The sequence below is a fragment of the Fusarium tjaetaba genome (genome assembly GCF_013396195.1).
Source record: "Fusarium tjaetaba strain NRRL 66243 chromosome Unknown NRRL66243_c0000060, whole genome shotgun sequence".
NCBI classification, from domain to species: domain Eukaryota; kingdom Fungi; phylum Ascomycota; class Sordariomycetes; order Hypocreales; family Nectriaceae; genus Fusarium; species Fusarium tjaetaba.
In genome coordinates, this window is record NW_023501256.1 from 126,483 (window position 1) to 148,052 (window position 21,570).

At 49.8% G+C, this 21,570-nt stretch overlaps 6 protein-coding genes across 6 annotated transcripts; 1 reads left to right on the plus strand and 5 right to left on the minus strand.

Moving 5' to 3' along the window:
* Window positions 1–3,193: 3,193 nt before the first annotated feature.
* On the minus strand, window positions 3,194–5,893 carry FTJAE_2977 (ATP-dependent RNA helicase dbp6; the record flags this gene model as incomplete). The annotated part of the gene is made up of 1 exon (XM_037349224.1): window positions 3,194–5,893. The coding sequence occupies one exon, from the start codon at window positions 5,891–5,893 to the stop codon at window positions 3,194–3,196; it is 2,700 nt and encodes an 899-aa protein (XP_037209890.1).
* A 685-nt stretch (window positions 5,894–6,578) lies between these two features.
* FTJAE_2978 (phosphatidylinositol n-acetylglucosaminyltransferase gpi3 subunit) lies at window positions 6,579–8,138 on the plus strand (the record flags this gene model as incomplete). The annotated part of the gene is made up of 2 exons (XM_037349225.1): window positions 6,579–7,060; window positions 7,115–8,138. 2 exons carry the CDS (start codon window positions 6,579–6,581, stop codon window positions 8,136–8,138), a joined length of 1,506 nt encoding a protein of 501 aa, XP_037209891.1.
* Window positions 8,139–8,441: 303 nt separating this feature from the next.
* FTJAE_2979 (tpa inducible) lies at window positions 8,442–11,741 on the minus strand (the record flags this gene model as incomplete). The annotated part of the gene is made up of 2 exons (XM_037349226.1): window positions 8,442–11,606; window positions 11,706–11,741. 2 exons carry the CDS (start codon window positions 11,739–11,741, stop codon window positions 8,442–8,444), a joined length of 3,201 nt encoding a protein of 1,066 aa, XP_037209892.1.
* A 596-nt stretch (window positions 11,742–12,337) lies between these two features.
* FTJAE_2980 (transcriptional repressor rco-1) lies at window positions 12,338–15,397 on the minus strand (the record flags this gene model as incomplete). The annotated part of the gene is made up of 1 exon (XM_037349228.1): window positions 12,338–15,397. One exon carries the CDS (start codon window positions 15,395–15,397, stop codon window positions 12,338–12,340), a length of 3,060 nt encoding a protein of 1,019 aa, XP_037209893.1.
* Window positions 15,398–17,227: 1,830 nt separating this feature from the next.
* On the minus strand, window positions 17,228–19,742 carry FTJAE_2981 (sat1; the record flags this gene model as incomplete). The annotated part of the gene is made up of 2 exons (XM_037349229.1): window positions 17,228–19,167; window positions 19,217–19,742. 2 exons carry the CDS (start codon window positions 19,740–19,742, stop codon window positions 17,228–17,230), a joined length of 2,466 nt encoding a protein of 821 aa, XP_037209894.1.
* Window positions 19,743–20,358: 616 nt separating this feature from the next.
* FTJAE_2982 (uncharacterized protein) lies at window positions 20,359–21,570 on the minus strand (the record flags this gene model as incomplete). The annotated part of the gene is made up of 5 exons (XM_037349230.1): window positions 20,359–20,478; window positions 20,574–20,716; window positions 20,780–20,874; window positions 20,928–21,120; window positions 21,174–21,570. The coding sequence occupies 5 exons, from the start codon at window positions 21,568–21,570 to the stop codon at window positions 20,359–20,361; spliced, it is 948 nt and encodes a 315-aa protein (XP_037209895.1).

A 21,570-nucleotide genomic window follows, 5' to 3' on the forward strand; every position in this document is an offset into this window, starting at 1 on the left:
AGGAAAACACATACCACAAACAGCTGGCCAAAAGAGATCCAAAGGTCAAAGTGGCAGAGACGAAAGTGAGAATGAGGAGGAAGGAGACGACAAACTTCGTAGAAAGAAGGACAACAAGAGGACAAAAACCATAAAGGACGACTCTCGCCCTCGTTTTGCCTGTCCTTACCATCAAAGGGATCCCAAGAGATTCGGCACCGAGAGAACATGCTGTGGCCCGGGGTGGTTGGAAATCGGCCGAGTAAAGTGAGTCAAGCTGGCCCCTTATCAAGACAATTTACTAACACTGATATCTAGGGAACATCTCGAGCGAAGACATAGTCTGTCTCCACATCAGTGCAATCGATGCCTTCGCCGATTTGACGATGAGAAGGACCTGAAGAAGCATCAACGGATGACGAATCCGTGCCCAGTAAAAGAGACAAGCGGCCTTCAACGAAACCTTCTTGATGGCTACGACGAGGAACAAGCAAAGAAACTGAAAACAAGAGTGAGGATGAACCCTGTTGAGAAGTGGAGGGAGTGGTATTGTGCTCTATTTGATGTCAAGCCTGATTCTCCTGACATTCCTTCACCTTGTAAGTTACAAAATCTACTCCAAACACACCCTAAAATATACAAAGACTGAGTCATGTCCCAAGATTATGATCCTTCTCTCTCAACCACTCGGGCAACAACCGTCAAGGTCGAAAACCCTGCGGAATTGCGTTAATACTGGATCAAGGCAAAGCCAGCAATTGAACACCAAGTCGCCATGGTAGTAGAAGATGCATTTAATGACTGGGAACCTCAATTGAAGGTGACTGTCATGGAACGTCTGCAAGAGCTGCCTCGCATAATTGCAGACCAGTTTCCTTTCCCAGGACTCAGCCCAGAGGAGACTTCCACAGCAGCTGATGACTTTGGGCTTTACTCCTGCTTGGACTATTACTCATTTGCCCCAGAAGACCTGGGAGAGGAGCCTTTCGACTTTCAAGCCATAGACGACGGGGCTATGCTGAATAATTCGGCAACGTTTGATATGAATGAGTCTACGGACTCCTCAGACGCATATCAAGCCAGTGATAGCTCGGCCACGTCTCTGGGAGACGATGCAGCATACCAACAATTCGACTACAAGGCAGCTGCGATGCCGAATAGCATTGATCTGAGTTTCCCAAATAATGACGGGTATTACTAACATCTGGACCTATATCATGAGCTATCTCCGTTAGTTCGTACCCTCTCTCATGTTTTTCATATCTTGTTTCCGCCTCCCTATGTTGCTTGATGACATAAAACCAATGAACCTATCTCCTACGTCTCTTTTGTCTGTATTGTTTGATATTGATGCTTTCTTTCGCAAGGTGCCGACCTCCGGACATTTCACATTCGCTTTGGCTGCCATGCCAATCTCAGTGGGAAACGGACATCTGAACCCTGCTTCATATATGAGAGTGCGGAAATCATAAATATTCATCCTCCTCAATGTTTATGTACTATGGAGCTAGTTGCGTTGAAATATATTCCTTTGTATACCACAAGATACCCCAGGTGTAGGTGAAACACCCTTCAGTGTCGTCTAAAGATAAAACAACTAATCACTGTACATGCATGCACCTGACTTAACAAGACTTGAATTTGTGACACAGGTGAGTCAGGCTTGAAAGGTAAGATGATACAGACATCTGTTATTTCTGGGAACAGTCTCCCCTGGTAGGCCTCCCACATGAAGGCGGGGAAGGATTTCGTCATTGACCAGACAGTTTAAAGAAACGCCTTTCGTAGATTCTTCTCTTCAATTTATATTTATTACCATTCTCTCCCTTGAATTTAGCTGCTAGAGTGCGAGGAAACACAACATGTTTAACCCCGCAGTTCTATATTTGATGGTAAGGCAATCATTGAGTGCCCCTGGGTTTTGATAATCTGTGACTGACCAAGTTCCTCAGCTCAGCCTTGTGCTGCTCATAATAGTAATGTGAGCCTCACTTAAGTCACGTTAGCAGGTGAGGTCTGACTCTTGTATAGAATCGTCCATGTCAGCAGTTCGAACCTCTCACTCGCTATCTCGCCAACCCTATCAATTCTTACAGTGATCCTCCCGATTCTGGGATTTCTTAACACATCTTTCTACCCCAGGATTCGCCGTACTGCCAAATCGTCTTCTAGCGGCGTAACCAAGCTTGCTCCGTTGATTGCACAGGTCCTTCAAGCTCTCATCACCACTATCCTGGCAACGCTCCTTCTAGAGCGTGTAGTGCCATCAGAAATGATGGGATGTATGCTCGATAAGAAGTGGATGGGCATGTTTCGTGCTCATGATGCACGCAGCATACGACGTATTCAGGATGCATTTGACTGCTGTGGGTTAAACTCAATACGAGACCGGGCCTATCCTTTTCCAAACACAGCGCCCAGCAGCTGTGCTGAAACATATGGAAGAATAACTCCCTGCGGTAAGCCTTGGTCGGGCGCCTTACAGACACTGTCATTGTTGGACTTTTCTGTCGTCATCGGCGTCGGGCTAATCCAGGCATGTTGAAACCAAAATTCCAGGTTCGTAAGGATGCAGGTACTAATATACAGTCCAGTTACTCGGACTCCTCCTGGCCAAAAAAGATTCCAGCTGGTTAAGTAACTGGCAAAACCATGAACGTGGACAATCAGAACAACATCGTGATGGCCGCCGCCCTTTACTGATCGACAGGGAGAGAGATGTCATCGAGGAGGAAGAGACTTCCGCTGAGCGTCCAGAGAGACCATCGCAGGGTTACGGGAGTGTACATGAGAATGAATCGGGTCCCAGAGTCGTGCCATCGACCGTTATCGAACGAAACAACTGGAGCGAGGATTAAGTTGACGGCACGAGAGTGCAAACGAGTTCGAGGGGCCGAAACATGAAGCATAAATGAAGTACATGGGTTGAATGGGTGGATGCCTGGTTTCTGGCTTATTGCCGACTATGATCAGGGGCGTGTAGCGACGTCATGTATATTCTTTGACACCCTGCCTATATGCTTGCAATCAGCCCTTGAGTTAGGCAGTTAGTAATAGATTACCAGCAAAAGCGAATAGGAACGTGATCGTCACGAGAAATAAGTCTGAGTGGGTATCGAAAATTAGATATCTCGTACATGTCCATACTCTGACATACAAGCCGCAAGGCAACCCACAGTGCTGACATCTAGCGGTATCTATAGTATATGATTGTTTACCTTCCTGCTTCCTTGCCAAGCTTCTCCAAAGCAACCTCGTATCCTTCCACTCTCTTTTCATCGATTTCCTCAATCCTCGTTCGCTCAACCTTTTGAGCTCTCTTGACTCCAGTGCCCTTGGCAATCTTGCCCCAGAACCAACCACTCTCATCGTCACCAACGAGTGTCCATGCACATCCTGACCTTCCAGCTCGAGCTGTTCGACCGACTCGGTGAACATAGCCGGCTACACTGGGCGGTAGGTCGTAGTTGATTACGTGGTCAAGGTTGGGAAGATCGATACCACGAGCGACAAGGTCGGAGGCGATAAGGAGGCGAATGGGAGACGAGGCAGTAGAGAAGGCCCGGAGAGTCTTGCGACGGATGTGTGTTGGTGTGGTTGACGTCAGTGTGCCAATGTGGTCTGTCAAGGAGGGATCCAGTAAGGCGAGTAGTCGTGACAAACGAAGTGCAGATTCGTTGGACTTTGTAAAAATAAGAGAAATAGGGATGCGAGACTTAAGTGTGCGTCCCGAGACCTTGGGTTTGGCACTGGACTCTGTGTCAGAGTTTGAGTCAGAAGATATGTCCGAGCTAGTGTCAGAAGTAGTATCAGAGTCGGAGTCGGGGTCGGAGTCGGAGTCAGAACTGGAGCTTGAGTTAGAACTAGTAGCTGAATCTTCAGCTTCTTCGGCCTTGGGTTCCTCTTCGTCTTTGTTAGGGCTCGCCATGAGCATGTCCTGGCTGCGGAGTAGATCAAGCAAGTAGAGGGGCTTGAGATTGCTGTCGTGCACTCTAATTGCATGCTCTTTCAGCGACACGGGCAGCGAATGCTCAGCAATCTGGATATCACCATCGCTCTCCAGGACAATCAGTCGTGGTCTTTGCAGACCTAATTGGTTGAGAAGACTCAGGTCTCTTGTGAGCGTGGCACTCAGAATGACCTTACGAACACCAGAAAAGTCCATGCCATGGAAGTCTCGTGCGGTAAACTTATTGATGCGGAACTTTTCCATAACGAGGTCAAGCCAGCCTTGGAAGCTCTGAGCAAGTAGCTTATCTGCCTCATCAACTACCAGCCATCGAACGTAATCCAGGTTGAAGCCCCTTGTTTGCTCCATATGCTCAACCAGTCGTCCAGGAGTGCATATCAGAACATCTATTTTGGAAAGGTAATCAACCACATATCCGTTCATGTGACTCAATCGAGGGTCTGTATCCTCCTTGTCAAGATCTTGGAGATGTACTGATGATGAAAGGCCCCACTTCAGCTGGTTTCGACGTTGTGTCTCTTGTTTCAGCTTCTTGTATGTATCAGGGTCATATCGAAGCTCCTGATCTATGAAGGCTTTCTGTTCGGCCTCAAGCGACTGGCTACCAATGGAGATGCCCACTCGCACTCTTTTTCGATCACCACCATCGAATGCTCTAGCGCATAGTTCAAATGTGTCTTGAGCTTGCTTAACCAATTCACGTGTTGGCAGAACTACTAGTGCACGCAGCCTCGTGAGGCAACCTTGACTGATATCCCGTATGACAGGCAGTGCATAAGCCAATGTCTTACCAGAACCGGTCGCCGCAGATATAAGCACATCTCCGCGTGGCTTGCTTGTTGGCAGCAGGAGAGGGATTGCGGCAGTTTGCACAGCGAAGGCATCTCGGAATCCCTTCTCCTCTAACGCCCGACAAGCTTTGGGTATGATCTCCAGTTCAGCGAAAGGTGTACGTGTGTCTTGAGAGACACGGATGGGATCCTCGAGCCAAGAGGGTAGAATCTTGTAGTTCGGCTTCGAGGTAGTCAGAGAGCTGACCGGCTCCGGTTGAGGCAAAGGTTCGAGACCGTGTAATTCGCCCTGATCTTCTTCATCCTGTTCGTCCGCAGGCAGCTCACTGGCAAGCTTAAGAGACTTCTCTAGCTTACTCATAACCGTCTTGTGGCGCTGATTTGTCTGCAGTTCATCTTCTTGTTCCTCTGTTGGCTCAGTTTCTTTTTCCTTCTTTTTCTTTTCCCTGCGCTTCCGTCTTTTATCATCCTTGTCTGCCGCTGGTTCGGTAGGTTCTGGCACAGCCTCAATGGGTTCTGCCGCGTCGGTCATGGAAATATCCTCGCTGCGATCGTCATCGGGAACAGGTCTGTCAGGAACTTCTGATTCATGCTCTTCATTCCTTGACTTCCTCTTCTCTTTCTTTTCCTTCATTCCTCGTTTCGGCTTTTCCTTGCCCTTTGCAGAACCTTCGTCTATAGTCTGGCTCTCTTCGTGCGTTGCGTCTGCTTCCTTCGGTTTGGCCTCGGGAGCCTCTTGCGCGGGCTTGATGCCGTCATCGTCGCGTTCTTCATTGGTAGCTCCAGTTCTTCGCTTGCCTCTTCTGACCTTCTTCTTCTTTTTCGGCGCATCTTCTCTATCCTTTTGTGTAGTTGGCTCTTCTGTCTTGGGCTTCTTGCTATCAGGACCTGGTATTCCTTTGCTCTCATCTGAAGTATCTAATTTGCGCTTGGTATTTGTGGGCGGTGCGTCATCAAAGTATTGGACTTGAGGAGTCTCTTTGTGCATAGATTGAGGTATAGGCTTTGCGCTCGGAGGGACGTATCGCGAAAAACCGAAGGCATTCGTTGCAGGAGTAGGAGCAGTGCTGTTTGAAGGGTTTGATGACGAGTGAGGAGAGGAAGCACTTGAGTTGCCTCCACCCTTAGGGGGAGGTATATATCTGGCGTACATTTTCTCGAAAATGCCGTGTAGAATCAATCGCAATGGAGGGGCCCAAAGTGCTTCGATTCCCAAATTTTTGGACAGTTCCTGGTCTTATTGAGGTTCTGCCGTTTTACACCGCTGAAATCATAAATTGATCCGCTAACACTGGAGGAAATGCTTGAGCAAAAAAGGGTTAGTCTTATGTTTTTATCAGAACAGCCCAAGCTCGTGCAGAGGTAGCTTCGTGGAGTGTTTGAGATATCTTGCCTAAAAGTTCACCTTCTTTTAATTGACACCTTCGTTTCACTACGAATATGGCATATGACATATGACATATAAAACGCCTTGGAAACACCGTTGATATTCGATTAACAGAGACTAGGTACCTACTCTTTGCTTTGTGATACCCTAAAGTCGGTACTAAAGTTAGGCACAGAGTACCTAGGTAGGTAGTTTCTTTAGTGACCTATCGACTCCACTGGTATACTCGCACCCTGCTCAGCTCGCTCAAGCATTGAACTCACTCTGTATGGAGGTATATAGTTGCTCGAGTACAAGTTGAGCACGACAGATATCTCATCACAATAACCAATACCAACAAAAACTTCAATTAAGCGCTAATATTATAAGCCTCAGCAAGTGCTGGCCTCGGTACACACTCAATCCAAAATACAGTCATGCTGCATCCCCCTTTTCATTCTCAACCGCCATCATGACACGCCGCACGTACAATATCGCCATGGTTAGCGACTTCTTCTTCCCGCAACCAGGAGGCATCGAATCTCACATTTACCAACTCGCTACGAAGCTTGTTGACCGTGGCCACAAAGTCATCATCATAACTCATGCCTACGACGACCGGAAGGGCGTGCGGTACCTTACAAACGGCGTCAAGGTCTATCACGTTCCTTTCCTCGTCATCTATCGTTCCGCAACGTTTCCAACGGTCTTTTCATTCTTCCCCATTTTTAGAAACATTTGCATACGCGAGCGCATCGAGATTGTGCATGGTCATGGCAGCCTTAGCAGTCTATGCCATGAAGCTATCTTACATGCTCGTACCATGGGGTTACGTACTGTTTTTACAGATCATTCGCTCTTTGGCTTTGCCGACGCTGGAACAATTCTCACAAACAAGCTCCTCAAGTTTACTTTGAGTGATGTTGATCACAGCATATGTGTCAGCCATACATGGTAAGATAGCAATCTATTGAACGAACTATACCAGTGTTTATTGACGAGTCTTAGTAAGGAGAATACGGTCCTTCGCGCATCACTCGATCCAGTCATGGTCTCTGTGATACCAAACGCTGTTGTTGCAGAAAACTTTCGTCCCAAGGATGTCCCAGCGTCACCATCTCCCCAAGCCACGACTTTTGGCTCAGAAGGACCAGTCTATCCTCCACCTCAGCGTATCGGACCTCGCGATACCATCACAATCGTCGTCATCTCGCGCTTGTTCTACAACAAAGGCACTGATCTCCTTATTGCCTCTATTCCTCGTGTGTTGGAAAATCATCCAAACACCCGCTTTATCATTGCCGGTTCTGGCCCCAAAGCCATCGATCTTGAACAAATGATCGAAACAAACGTGCTCCAGGATCGTGTCGAGATGCTCGGTCCCATCCGTCACGAAGAAGTAAGAGATGTCATGGTTCGAGGTCACATATACCTCCACCCATCTCTGACCGAAGCTTTCGGAACTGTCATTGTTGAAGCCGCCAGCTGTGGGCTTTATGTCGTGTGTACACAGGTCGGCGGCATCCCAGAAGTCCTGCCCTCGCATATGACGACTTTCGCCAAACCGGAAGAAGACGATATCGTCCTCGCCACAAGCAAGGCCATCAGTGCGATGCGTGCGGGAAAGATTCGCACCGAGAAATTCCACGAACAAGTCAAAAAGATGTACTCATGGCAAAATGTCGCTCTGCGCACGGAACGCGTTTATGATGGCATTTCGGGCACCATCCCTGAGGACGAATTCTATGGTGTTGATACATCAGGTTACGGTAGCCGCATACGCAACTTTGCTCTTATAGATCGTCTGAAGCGCTACTATGGTTGTGGTATCTGGGCTGGAAAGCTCTTCTGTCTTTGTTGTGTTGTGGATTACCTCTTTTTTCTCTTTCTAGAGTGGTGGTTTCCGAGGGACAACATTGATATATGCCCCGACTGGCCTCGCAAGAGACCTGCCGATGATGATGCAAGTTCCAAGAAGGGTGCACATAGTAATCGATCAAGCACATCACAGGGGGCCCCGAAGCTCGAATAAATCCAGCACTCTCGACCTGATGATGGCATGATGACACATGAATATTAGCAAAGGCGCAGGGAGTTTACCGCAGTGTGATCGGGCATGTTACTAGCCCATGACAAGGGAATAGATTACGCACACAAAATGCCAGAGTCAAAGTGGCATGGATCTGGATCGGTTGGTGATTATCGAGAGGCTAGCTATTCTAGGCGCTGTACACAATAATAACAAAAATTACATGCTGCTTCCCTTTGCAGTTTATGAAGCCGACATTCAGTAGAAAGACATAGTTGTCTTTTAAATTAGTGCGGATCAGGACGATCAGCCCCGGGCTCCTATGCGACGCCTTTTGGCTGTTCCTGTCTCACGTTCACCCTCATCTTCGTCGTCGCCCGTTTCCTCAGCGGGGGTAGCGACGCTGGCTGGACGAGCAGCCGAAGGCGGAGGCGCGCTACGCTCCTTTTCCGCACTTCGTAGGTCACCTAAGAGCTTTTCGACCTCGACAAACATGCTGCGGGTATTTTTTACAACGCCATTCTCGTCGAGGCGGTAGCCCACTACTTCTTCCTCCTCCTCGTCCTGAGAGCGTTTCATAAATCCAGGCCCAGGACCGCGATCGGGGTCAGCATTGTACATAATGGCATTGCAGAACATGTGGACAAGTTCGCGCTCAAGCTGAGCACTGTTGATAATGCCCTTTGGAGGAACAAGCTCGTCAGATATAGGTAGCCACACGTGCGCAGTACCGGGATCACCGCCGGGAAGACTGGCTGCGGCCTGAACAGCCGCCTTATTCCCATGCTTGATAGCAGCCCGGATGGATGTTATATCTTGAGGCTGCAGCACAATCTGGCGATAATTTGGCGCATCCTTCTCACGGAGCCTGGTAGCAAACATGTTCGCATCTCGGTGGCTAGAAATCTGATCCAGAGCAGATGACGAAACTTTAGTGAAACCTCGGGTCCAAAGAACTTGAGTTGTCTCGGGTGGTGGGTTGACCGGTGTAGTTTGTCTCTTTCGTTTATAGAGGCGCGAAGAGACACTGCCAGGAGTCATGATCTGAGGCCGACCAGGGACGCTCTCATCGGCGGTAGTATCGCCTGTGTCTTCCGTGGGCCGAGGTGTAACATCTTCATCCTTAATCTTGGGTGCTAGTTCACTTGTTTGAGTCGGAGGCTCATCAGTGTGGGAGAGGATAGAATGGCTTCTCCTGGATCGAGTGAGAGAAGGTGTGGAACTAACTGCACGAGCATTCTGCCCGACTCTGGTAGACCGGCCGCGCGCAGGCTTAGCTACGGTCTGTTCGACTTTCGAAGCTGTTTTAGGCGCTTGCTTTCTCAATGGTCTTGGTGTTGACCCAGCAGAGCTCGGTAAAGTTGCAGGTTTTTGAGGAGGACTGACTGGCTCAAAAGCTGGACTTTGAGGTGCCACGCTCATATGACTAGGGCCCGGAGTGGACGGAGTGGAATGTGGAGCCCATTTTGTTCCAAACCCGTGAGTAACGTGAGTGGGTGTTGCTGAGATGGGCGTGTGCGGTGCCGATGGTACTCCAAGCTTCTTGACTGGGGTATTTAGGGCCTGCCGAATGATGTGGCCCAAAACGCCAGGTCGTGGAGGTTGGCTGGCATATTGCGATGATTGAACCTTAGATGCCAATGGCGCGGGAGAGCTGACGGGTGAGCCATGCTGAGGTTGAGGTTGATATCCAAGCGGCCGACGTTGCTGAGGAGGGGCAGCGGAGCCTGCACTTGCTGTAAGAGGAGCTGGGGAGCCTGTGGTAATCTGTCGGACCTGCTGAGTCTGCCCTTGGGGGGGCTGGATAGGGCGCGGATGTGGCACGGGCGTGGTGGAAGACGGACGGGCATGGAGTGTTTGGCCTCCGGGCGACTCTGCAACTGGTCGTGGAGGGGCCGGCTGTAAGGGAGGGGCTAGCTGACCAGCATGCTGCGGTGGTGCCAGGCCTGGTTTTGCGGTATTTGGACGTGGCTTCTGTTGATGCTGTTGTGGCAAAGAATGGGGCTGGGTATGGGTGACAGGTTGAGTTTGCGAAGATTGTTGAGCCTGAGCCTGCTGTGCTTGTGTAGGCGTTTGGATTCTTTGTATTTGTTGGGCATGTTGTGGTGGCGTAGCGTGCTGAGCCCGAGGAGTGTGGGGAGCTGGCTGCGTTGGTGGTGATGGCTGAATAACCTGCGGAGGTTGAGGGCGTTGTTGATGATGAGTTCGAGCTTGAGACTGTGCCTGGGGAGGTTGTGGAGCAGTAGGATGTGGCCAAGCCTGCTGGGGCGTTTGAGGATGAGATAATGGTTGAGCACCAGGTTTGGGAGAGAATTGAGCAGTTTGTTGTGGGTACCAATGCTGTTGCGATGATACCTGCTGTGGGTGTTGTTGAGGATGTTGTTGCAGATGCTGTTGTTGCAGATGCTGTTGTTGCAGAGCTGGCGGGGGAGCTGTTGGTCCTTGGGCAACGGGTGATTGAACCTGCCGAGGAGGGGGTGTAGCTGTTTGTGGCGGTTGATAAGGCTTCTCCCACTTCAGAGCGGCTCCTGAAGCCGTATTGCCATCCTTCAGCTTGGCTCCGTTGTCTGGCCTAGGAGCAGGGCTCTGCTTAAGAGGTTGTGGCGCCTGTAATGGTCGTGGTGTTGTTTGCGGGACACCTGCTGGGGGCTGAAGTACCGACCCGTTAGAACTCGGGGGAGTGGGTGAGGTCGAAGGTCGGATCGATGCCGTTCCAGTAGGCATGTGGCTAGGCGGTGCAACTGTTGGTTGTGTGTTGTGGGAAACAGGCGGTTTTGGTGGGATCACAGGCGTCTGTTGTGTTGGGCCTCGTCGAACTGGTGCCGCCGAGCCTGTTGCCATAGCAGGTGAGGATGTTGACCCGTTAGGCGTGACGGAAGACTTCTGATCACGAGCAGCAAGTACGGGTGTTCCATTTTGGCTCGCGACTCTAGCGCGTCGTTCTCGTTCACATCGCTCCATTGCTTGGATTTCCTTTTGGGACGTCTCAAAGCTGCGCTCATCCTCTCGAATTTGCGCGACGGTATTATCCTTATATCGCGCATATAGGCGGTCAATAAGCGGGGGAATTTTGTCAACATGTTCGTAAATCTCCTTAAGTGTCGGCAAAGTTGGACTCCCGAGCTTTCGTTTTCGCGAGTTTGGTGATGTCGTCTGATCGTTGGTCGCAGCCCTCTCATGCTCACCACTCAGTTCATCCCCCAAAAGTCGCAGAAAAAGATGTTGAAGCGCATCGGGTCTTAATCGTGCGGGATCATAAGTAGATCCCTCCTTGATGAGTGCGTTGTTGATGAGTTGCTCAGAGATACGCGCGAAGACCCCATTGTCGAATCCTTGGGCTACCAACGACTGGAATAATAGCAGCGACTCGAGGGGCGTGTGGAAGGCTGGTTGATTCATGCCCCGCGGTCCACCTCGCCAGCTATCCAAGGGGCCTTCACGTCGAGCAAGAAGATGGACTGGCGCCACGGTCTATGGTACTTTAGTTAGGCGTCTGTCGGACACAGGTGTAGCTACGTCATGGTCGGGGTTCTATCAATCAAACACGTACAGGCAACCTTAATCAGTGACTCCAGAACCGTCTATGGCGACCTCTAGGCCTTTCATCGGGTGCGCTGGGCTTCTTGTTGCGGAACGCGCTCGATCGAACCAATGGTGTAGTAATTTTTTGCTCGTCTAGGCGATGCGTCTGTCAGAATATCACGTGATCCGAATCGCCGATAATGTGATGGTTGATTTCGATGATGCAGGGAAGAAAAACTGGGCTGAGTTCGTCCAAGCTGCGTAGACGCTAAAGCCTGGCTTTGCACGTGATACCCCTGAACGCCAACAGGAAGCGGCAAGCAATCATGGAAAACAAGGGCTATGGTTTCTGGTCACATAATATAACAACTTCAAGACAACCTGAATTTATCGGTTAATGCGAGAAGAATACTTCGGTGCCTGATCATGTCTATTGCGTTGGCAAGAAATCCCGGTTCCGGCTATGATAAAGGATTATTTTATCCCTGACAAAAGTAACAGTAAAACTCCAGACCCATGGTATCATATTGGAACTTGGCATCAAGATACACTTGATGATTGCTTTATTCCCCCGCCGTCCATCCCATGAAATCCGCCACCATTTAACGCCGTTGCCCTCTTAATCCAAGTTAATAAGAATAGAAGAAAATGGCCCTTCATAAACAGGCAAGGACAAAACTCTAAGGAGAAAGCGAACTTGAGGATCCATTAACACTGCGCCTGGCCTCCTCATCTGGGCTATCTCCTTCTCCACTGTCTCCATCCTTTTCAGTTGGAGATCTCGGCTGGTAACTGAGACGCAGCTTTTCGTCCAGCAATGTGACTAGTCTTTCTGAGTATTGATCCAGAAGACCACTAAGGACCGTCTCGTTCATGGCTCTGCTTCGAATAGCCCGGTCACCAAGAGCTGCTGCAGTCAGTCGCAACTCCTGATCTAGCTCTGTCAGATTTTCTTGGCTAATGGGCTCCGAGGAAGCAAGCTTCTTCCTGTATGATCTAAGCTGACGGCAGGTTTGTTCTGTCGCCATATTTAGCGAGCCAAAGCCTCGCAAGTTTGACGAGGATGTCTTTTTGCGTGCACTGGTGCCTATATTGGGAAGAGAAGGTCGTCTGGTAACCTTTCCCTTTGGAGACACTGGGGGACTGTTCCGCGGGTCAGCAGAAGGCCGTCTTGATGGTGTATCTTCGGCCAATGTGCTACTAGGGCTTGTTGGCAGTCCTTGAGTAGGCGTTCTCACGCTAGCAGCTAGGTTGAATCGCGAAGTTCTCCGCTGTAGGGTTCGGGGCGGTGACCTCCGACCAGATGTCGGCGAAGGTCGTTGGAATTCAGCTAGCTCAGCCTTTGACAAGACCCTGCGAAGTGGCGGCCGTCCTGAAACAGAGTCTTTGGCGGGTGAGGGCTCTCTACTCATGGAACGAGGCGGGGAATCGTTCAAATCCAGACCCCATATCATCATTGTTCCATCCGAAGCGACACTCACAACCTTGCGGCTTCCATCATCATTTTCGATAAGACAAACACCGTTGATCGCTTCAGTGTGACCCCACTCCCGGTCCAGGAAGCTCCCTGTCTGGGCATCGTATAGTCGAATGGACTTGTCTGTGTTGGATGTTCCGAGGAGGAAGTCTTGGTCTTTGGGTGGCCATTGCCCAAAACAGAGCGAGTCAAGAACAGCCGACTCGCCTTTTGTCTCGTCTTGACATTTGAAGCAAGAGATCTTACGTCCCGTGTTGAGTTCATATTGGCAAATAGACCGATCTAGTAGAGAGACAAAGACAGTTCTTTGGCCCATGCCCAAGACCATTGAGCTAGGCGAGGCTCGGAGAGAAATTACTCTGGAAGGGATAGCAGCAACAGAATCGGGATCGTCCTCTTTTGTGATGATATCGTAAATTTGTAATGTTCGGTCAAATGAACAGGTTAGCACCTTGTCTTCGGACGGGATCATAACCTGCACGACCTTCGCAGCGAATTCCAATGTCTGAAAATGCTCGACGGAGCCGCCTGCAGTCCGGCGGAAGAGCTGCGCAGTTCTGTCCCGTCCACAGGACGCCATGAGAAATTTGCCATCCCTGTCATAGACACTGACGGATCGACAATCAGCCGTATGTGCCTTGATGTCTAAAACGGGTTCCTTTGTGGCGATGTCCGTCATTCGTAACACGCCCATTCTATCCGCAGAAATAAGTAGTTTGCCATCATTCGTTGCACGGGCGCAGGTAAGTTGATTAGCCGAGTCCAGTTCGTTTTCTGGTTCAGTCATTCCAATTGGTACATCAATTGAGGCTTGGACTTGGCCTTCCAATGTCCAGAAGGAAACATTCCCAGAAACTGTCCACGTCAAAAACGAAGCGTTCAGATCATTTGGTCGCTCCAAGACCTGTATGCCTGTAACAGACTGTCCATGACCAGGGATAGGAATGCTGGCCATTGCCTTGGTATTCTTGCCAGGCACATGGTCTGAGCTCCAGATGTCAATGGACTGTTGCGAATCAATGGTGACAAGCTTGTGTGCCAGAAAACCCAGGGCAACTTGTCCTGTAGGGCAAAAGGTAGTCTCCTTGATACATGCCGACGGTGGTTGAGCGTTCAAAACAGCCTCAATGTCAAGCACAGCCAAATGGCCATGTCTACCACCAACGTAGGCAACATTGTCTTTGACAGCAATAGTCGAGATGGAGAAGTCCAAGCCAAGGACCTTCTGCAATTTCATCTGTCTATCGTCCTCCGCCATAATACATACACAACCCGTTTCCGAGCAAATGAGGAGGCTGGAGTTTTTGACGACAGCAGCGCAAGTAAAAGTATCCTCCAAGAGAGGTCCTAGCAGGATGTTACGCCCCGGTAGGGTTCTTTGGGAGGGTGGAGTAGAGGCCGGCTGTTCACTGAAGAACTTCTGCTTTGTAGGCGAAATAGTCGGGCCATCATCAGGTTTCCACATCTTGACATGGCGGACGCCAAATGTGATGAGGGAGTTGCCCATCCATAGCATATCCTTCACATATGATGTGCATCGGTTTTGTTTGTAAAGTCTAGCCGCGCCTGTTCGAGGGTCGACCTTCCAAATATAGAGAAATCCATCATTAGCGGCTCCTAGAGACGCAAGATATTGGGTGTCTGCAGACCACGCAACGCAATTGACCCCAAAAGCATGTTCGCTGATCGATATAAGAGGGTTGTCAGAAGAAGTATCGTGTAAGCTAAAAACCAGAACTCGTGGGGAGTATCCAGTCTCGCCAACAGCTAAATATTTTCCATCTCGGCTCAACGCAAGGCATGTTGCAGCCTTGATCCGCTCGCGACTTGTCCAAGTATTGCTAGGAGACTCGTTCCAGTCGGACGAAGTGTGGGGTGAGTTAGGGAACCGCGGGCCTACACGTCCCCGGCTGTCGTTCGCCTTTGGTGTTCCCGAGGGCGTCGTGGGTGTGTTTTGAAAGGTTGCTACGGAATAGAGTGGGACGGCGGTCGGTCGGGCTCGGTAGAAACGTTGAGTGTGGTTATCGCCATTGACATCCACCACCACAACAGCGCCTCCGGCTATGTATGCAAAGACAGACGGGAGAGTATCGAAGCCTGTTGGAGAGGTACATGTTGTGCCAATGACACGCTGGAGGGAGAGCTTCGAGGCATCGTGTGTGCGACCACGCATAGGCGACCTGGAGGATCTAGAAGGGCGAGCCAGAAAGGGAGAGTTGGAAGGAGTGAGCTTTAAACGACCGTTGGAAGGTGTCGCAGCCATGTTTCCTCCATTGACACTTGATGATGGTATTTTGGCGGGTTTGTCGTCGAGAAGATTGTCTAGCGTGGATTTAGATGGTGCAATGGTGAAGTACGAGAAGGGCAAGCACCGAGGCTTGAAAGAGCGACGAGAACACTGAAATATTTCCCTTTACGATAAAAGAACAACAGTTGAATTAAAGAATGAACAGCCAATTCCCATCACCCACGAACAAAAGAGCAGCAGAAGCAAGATGATGTTTGCAAAAGTGGATGGCGGGCGGTGTAAGTCAGGAAGCTGCTGCGGGCCTGCGGGGGCTAATGGCAGCGAGATTCGGAAAGTAAGAAATGGAAATATCTAAGGCTGCGGATGAGGCGTCAGTTGCTGTAGCGCAGAGATCGGGATAGCGACCTCTTTCTAGCGAATTAGCAACTTACAATGACTGGCAAAGTTTGGTTAGTGAGCGACAATGAAGATTGAAAACACATTGGATCTGGGCTCCCAACGAAAGCGGGTGGTGAGGAGGAAAGGAAAGAGAAAAGAAAGTTCGCACCAGCTTGTGGGATGGAATGCTGATGACTATAATTCAACCCAACCCCAGGCCATTCCCTTCCCGTCAATATAGTCTAATCATACCTGTCAAAGACCAAGTCCAAACTCCATGTCCTCGGTGGACGCCTAAGCAGTTGTTCTGCTGGGTTGTTTACATGGACCCTTGTCTGTTCGTTGTCCAGGGGCCTTGTTGCTTTGATGAGAGCCAAGTCCCTGACGTTTATCTCACTATCAGTAGTGGCCTTAGCAAGGTGGTTCTTGGCGGCTTGATCCTTGCTGTCTAGCTCTCCCGTTAGTGGCTGTCACCTCGCAATCACTTCAGGCCAGGACGGTGGTAAATATTGAACCCAGAGTCTTTGTTGGTGACAATGATGTTGAACCCCTGGATACGTTCCCAACTCTTATGTTTACACAATACTCCGTAATCGTGATTCCTCAGCTACTATCCGTATGTATGCAAAGACACTTTCGTTCAGACTGACAAGAAAACTCACTTTTAGCCGATGATCTCTCTCTCGACCTATGCTTTCTCACAGTACCCATCTCGTTGTCGAGCCAGCAGCCACTCATTACCAACCAGCTGACCCATTATCAATAACAACAATAACACACATGCACACCAAAGAGCCACCTCTGTACTCCGTATCTTTGCGATAATAAACCAAAGAAGAAAATCCCTCTAAGAAAATTGCTTCCCTGGGAGCAGCCTTACTTATTCGTCTATAGTCGTCACCCGCTTGCCTCATCCCGGCCCATTGCGAAATGAGGATATCCCCAGCCCTGTCCCGTTCGAACAGCCCTGTATCTTTAGTCTTGCCTCCAGCTATTCTGAGCTTATAATGTTTGTGCCAGTTAATTCTGATATGTCTCACTTGTTCTTATCTCGGTTTACAGTCCTAACATTAGCCATGGGAATTTAGTCAACCTATGAACCATAGACTAGCTCTAAAACGAGGGAATCCATAATATGTGCACAATTCCGTTTTAACAACCGCCTGAAGACTCGAACGCGTCGTCATCAGAGTTGACTGTTTGCCTATTGTTTGGCAACACAGCTTCAAGGCACCCAAACAACCTTGGGGACATCCATCTCCCAAAATCCCTGACGCCAATGGCGCAGGCTTGCCCGAACAAGTTAATTTCTTCGATTACCAGTGTTCCCGCTCTTTTTGATCTGACATACAAACTCCAATATTCTATTTGCAACAAGCTCCTTGCCTTATAAACTGAGCTGTTTCAGATCCCATAGTAGTAAATATCCAACACCCACCACCAAATATATGGTCAGTCCAACTCTCTTCATACAGCCAGGCCTTCTTCAGAAGCCTCATCCCGCTCAAGCCGCTCTAGTCCTGTTCCGACTGCGCCATAAACACGTAAAGGCACGGCGATCTCAAAACTCTCACATATTAGATTTTCCACTGCCACTAAGACCGTCCCCCCCTTTTCATCTTGTGAAATTTCCTCCAACAATGGGTGTGGCGCTCGCCTTTCGTGCTCAATGGGAGAATCGCTTCCCGTGGATGGCACCACAAACTCGATTCGAATCTTCCATTCCAAGCTGACACCACTGGTAACAAACTCAGGCGTTGCAGTGATGGGGATCGTTGGCTTGAAGGTGACTCGTCGTGAGTACATCGTTGCTTCAGATGAAGACGAATAAACTTTCCGGGTCACTCGGTGGATGCTCGACTCCGATCTTATTGCCAATGACGGGTCTACTTTCTCCGATGTTTCCAATGTAGTGTGTACGGCGTAACACGAAATGTCAGCGTCTGTAAAGTCGATAGCCATTGTCACAACTTCCCCCAGTCGGTAGGCAGGCCTCGTGAGCATCACTACACCAACCCTTTGCCCATTACGTGCAATTTCGAACCGGTTCGGGCTCTGCTGCCCACCAGAGGTCATATTGCTTCTCATGATTGCCATATGAATAGCATCGTGTGCGTTGCTGGCTTCCTCGAATGCCGATGGTCGTCTAGAGTTACCAGCGGCCGGAGAAAGAAGGATACTGCCACTCTCATCTCGCGGTCGATGAATCAGGTCTTCCACGTAAAGCAAAAAGTCATTCAGGGCAGATTGTTGCCCTTTGACTCCATTGCCATTGGTTTTTGATCCCTTATCATTGTTTGAGGGACTTTTCACTTGGGCCTGGTCCCGTAATAAGATGTAGGGGTTCATCAGGTCATGTCCCAGTATCTCACCGTGGCTGTTGACACTTCCCAGTACGCGGAAAGGAACTTCAACAGACTTAACTTGCTGCTCCTTTGTTCCTCCAGCCCTCTGCGTGCCAATAACCAAGCTATATGTGATTTTGACGGCCTTTCCGCGATGGGATGGAGGAAGACCTTTGGGTAATCGAAAAGAGTACTCGAAAACTCGACTCTCTCCTGGTGCAAGCTGCAGATCAACAAATAAAATGGACTGTGGTGTAGTCAAGAGAGGCACAGATTTCGAGTTTGCGACCCCTCGCATCTCCTTAATTGTGCTAAGCTCCCCCCCACCTAAGAAATCGCCCAGAGAGCTGCTGATGCGACCCCATCCGAATCCGCCTAGAAGACCACTGTCGCGCTTGGACTCGAGACCAACGACACCACCGCCTTGCCCAACTATAGCTTTCTTTTTGACTTGGTCAAATTGGCTGAGACTGACAAGGGACCCATCTAACGAGAAAGAGCCGTGTAATTGAGCATACCCCATCATCAAAGATTCAGGCGCTCTCGACTGCGGGGGCGGCATACCAAGGCTTCTCCTTAGTGGGCGTGCGTGTCCACGATTAGTCGGCTGCTGTGTCACGTATTCCGATACCAGAGTTTCTGATGAGTTATTGCTGACAGAGTAAAACTCTCCGCTACTCCGCGGTGTGCCTCCGAGAACGCCGCTGCTTGCTAGAATGCGGGCCGCGGGTGCAGGCTGCTCATTGATCGTCGGAACGCCATCCTTAAGGCGCATTGACAGTCCACTGGAATCGCCCACAGCGTTCCTAGGGCTGAGCATGTTTTCGTTTGTTGATCGTCTAGATAAACTTGGGCGTACTTCTTGAGCAGGCGAGGGGGCGGCAGGAAAGCGAAATTCCGGCATTGGGGTTTCCGGCATTTGTTGCGGCGATGGTCTTCGTTGGCCGGCTGTAATAGGTGTGCGAGGAGTTGCTGGCGGTCGTGATATGCGACCGAATCGATCAGGTGGAGGATACGAGGCGTGGAACAAAGGAGAGCTTGAGAGACGAGGAGAAAATGATGCTGAGAAGAATTAGTTCCTAGTTCAAATAGTACTGTGTGGGCGACGAACCGGAATGAGGCCCGGTTGGGAGCTGGCCCTGCGCTCGAGGAATGATCTGTAGACTCGAAGCCCGCCCATGGCCTCGGTGCGGTCTTTGAGGTCGTGAAGGTAAGTCATTTCGTTGTGTGTGGTCTTCCACGGTATTATTGGATCCTATCGAGACAATGGAAACAGAGCGCTTATGAGAGTGGCTTGAGCGACCATCACTCGAGCCTGCTGATGAAGGCCATTGGACTGAGCCAGTACGACTATGTGATTGCGATGCAGGAACGCTTAAAGAAAGGGCAGAACGGCGATGCCCTCTGCCGGAAGATGCTGACGGTGGTGGCGTTAATCCTTGGTTCAACTTGGAGCGACCATGGAAAGGCGAGGCCAGTCGACTGCGTTCCGATTGTTGCGGCTGTGGTTTCAGCTGGCCTGGTATTGGCGCCACGTTTCTAAAAGTAATCGTACATTTGACTTCCTCGCCGGCGAAGACAGTCTGGTCGTGCCAACGTATGAAGACACGGATATTGCTGGGAGCTTCGGGAGCCATTGCTGGTAAGGAGGCCGCTCAGCGACGAGCGCGTACGTAGGGGCGGCTATGATACGGCAAATAGAGCATTTCTATACGTGCGCATGTTCGAGTTCGAGGCGGTTGAGGATCAAGGACAGTGGCAATACGATGCTGATGAAAAGTGAAGAGCCGGTCATCGAGGGAAGAGTTAAACTGCAACGTCATGGGGTATTCCGCGAAAGGAGATGGAGGAGGTTCACGTTAGCGTCTTAGCAACAAGCTAGAGCAGCCAATCACGGCTTAGTCTACAGGTACAAGCTTAGACTACGCCGAGTCTTGACCATCAGAGCTCCACTGTCCAACCAAAAACGATAGCCAGGCACGACAATCAATGATTTAAGACAAATGCGTCCAAAGTTGCAGGGCAATAAGGGACAGCGGATATGTACGGAGTGCTCGGTGTGAAAGATCATGAACATGCTTAGAATATCTTTCCGACATGAAAAGACGCCTTATTTTTTATTTTTTTTTATTGGCCTGCATCCATGGGTAAATAGTTTAGGACCTCCATCTTTGCGACAGGATACCAGAACAGTAAGGGTCCTTAATAGCATAAACGCTCGCAAATTCGAGGCAGAGATTTATCACTCTAAGATCAATCATCTGTCAGGTCAACAGCCTCTTTCCCATCTTCTAGTCTCACAAACTTCCACGGTCGAGGCGTACGGGGGTTTTCCGATGCCTCCCGTTTGATCTGATAAACCTCATCCTTGACCTGAATTAGGTTAGTAACGTAAACTCAAGAACGGCACACCAGGTGGCCCGCGACTTAGATGTGCGCCATCGCGGAAGTTCGAATAGTTGACTTACCTGAGGGTCATATAGTCTTTCCAGAGCAAGACGGCGAATGTCACTCTCGGAGAGGTGAGAGAGGGGATCATCATCAAATCCAGCTGTAGCTGAGAGCTCAGGCGACGGAGTGCGTGGAATAATCATCTCATGCTGGAGCGCTTCTGCATTGAAAGTTAGACAATGGTGTCAAAGAAGAAGATATATTCATCGGTGCAAGAGCATACGGTAGGATCGGTAACGAAAGAAGATTTCTCCCAGTAGGCGCATATCATCGATCTTTGATCTAACCGGACACGGTTTCCGGTCTGTCTCAGCCAGCCTAGTCACCTTAATCAGCTCTTTCATCCAATAAGTAAGTATCCAATGACTTACAGTGTTGCATGGCTTATTGCTCTCCCTTTCAGTGCCTTCTCAGCCAACTCCACATCTCGCCCTCCGTGCCAAGTGAGAGGTTTCGGGAAACTCGACCCTTCGAACCACCCTGTTTTAAGACGCAGGCGGATTGTTCCCAATGTTTCCGCTTGTTTGATATCATTGTTGAGGCGATCAGTACTGATGTGATCGGCTGATGCGTTGTTAGTGGAGATGGAATGATACCTACATAGAAGGCAGGCTTACGAGTTTTGGTAATAGGAGCAAAGACAAATTTTCTGGTAACCACTCTCCCATTCTCTGCTAAGAACTCAGCGCCTGAGATGACGATTGTGGATGACATGCCAGGAGAAAAAGGCGTCCCTATGCAACGAGATTCCATCCATTGGCCGTCAATGGAGACCTCGGCGATGAACCTGTCGTGTGAATGAGGGAGTCGGTACTCCCCAGAGACCGTGACTTCGACGGCAAACTCAGCACCTGACTTGGCTTCGATATAGCAGTTTCTTGCAGGGATCTTGCTGCCTTCCTTGTCAAGGTTGATCACGGGTTCTTGATCATCAAAGGGGTCATATTCTGTCGCAAGCTCCCCGGCTACACGAACACGCGCAGTGACAAGAGGAATCTCATCTAATACTGCCAT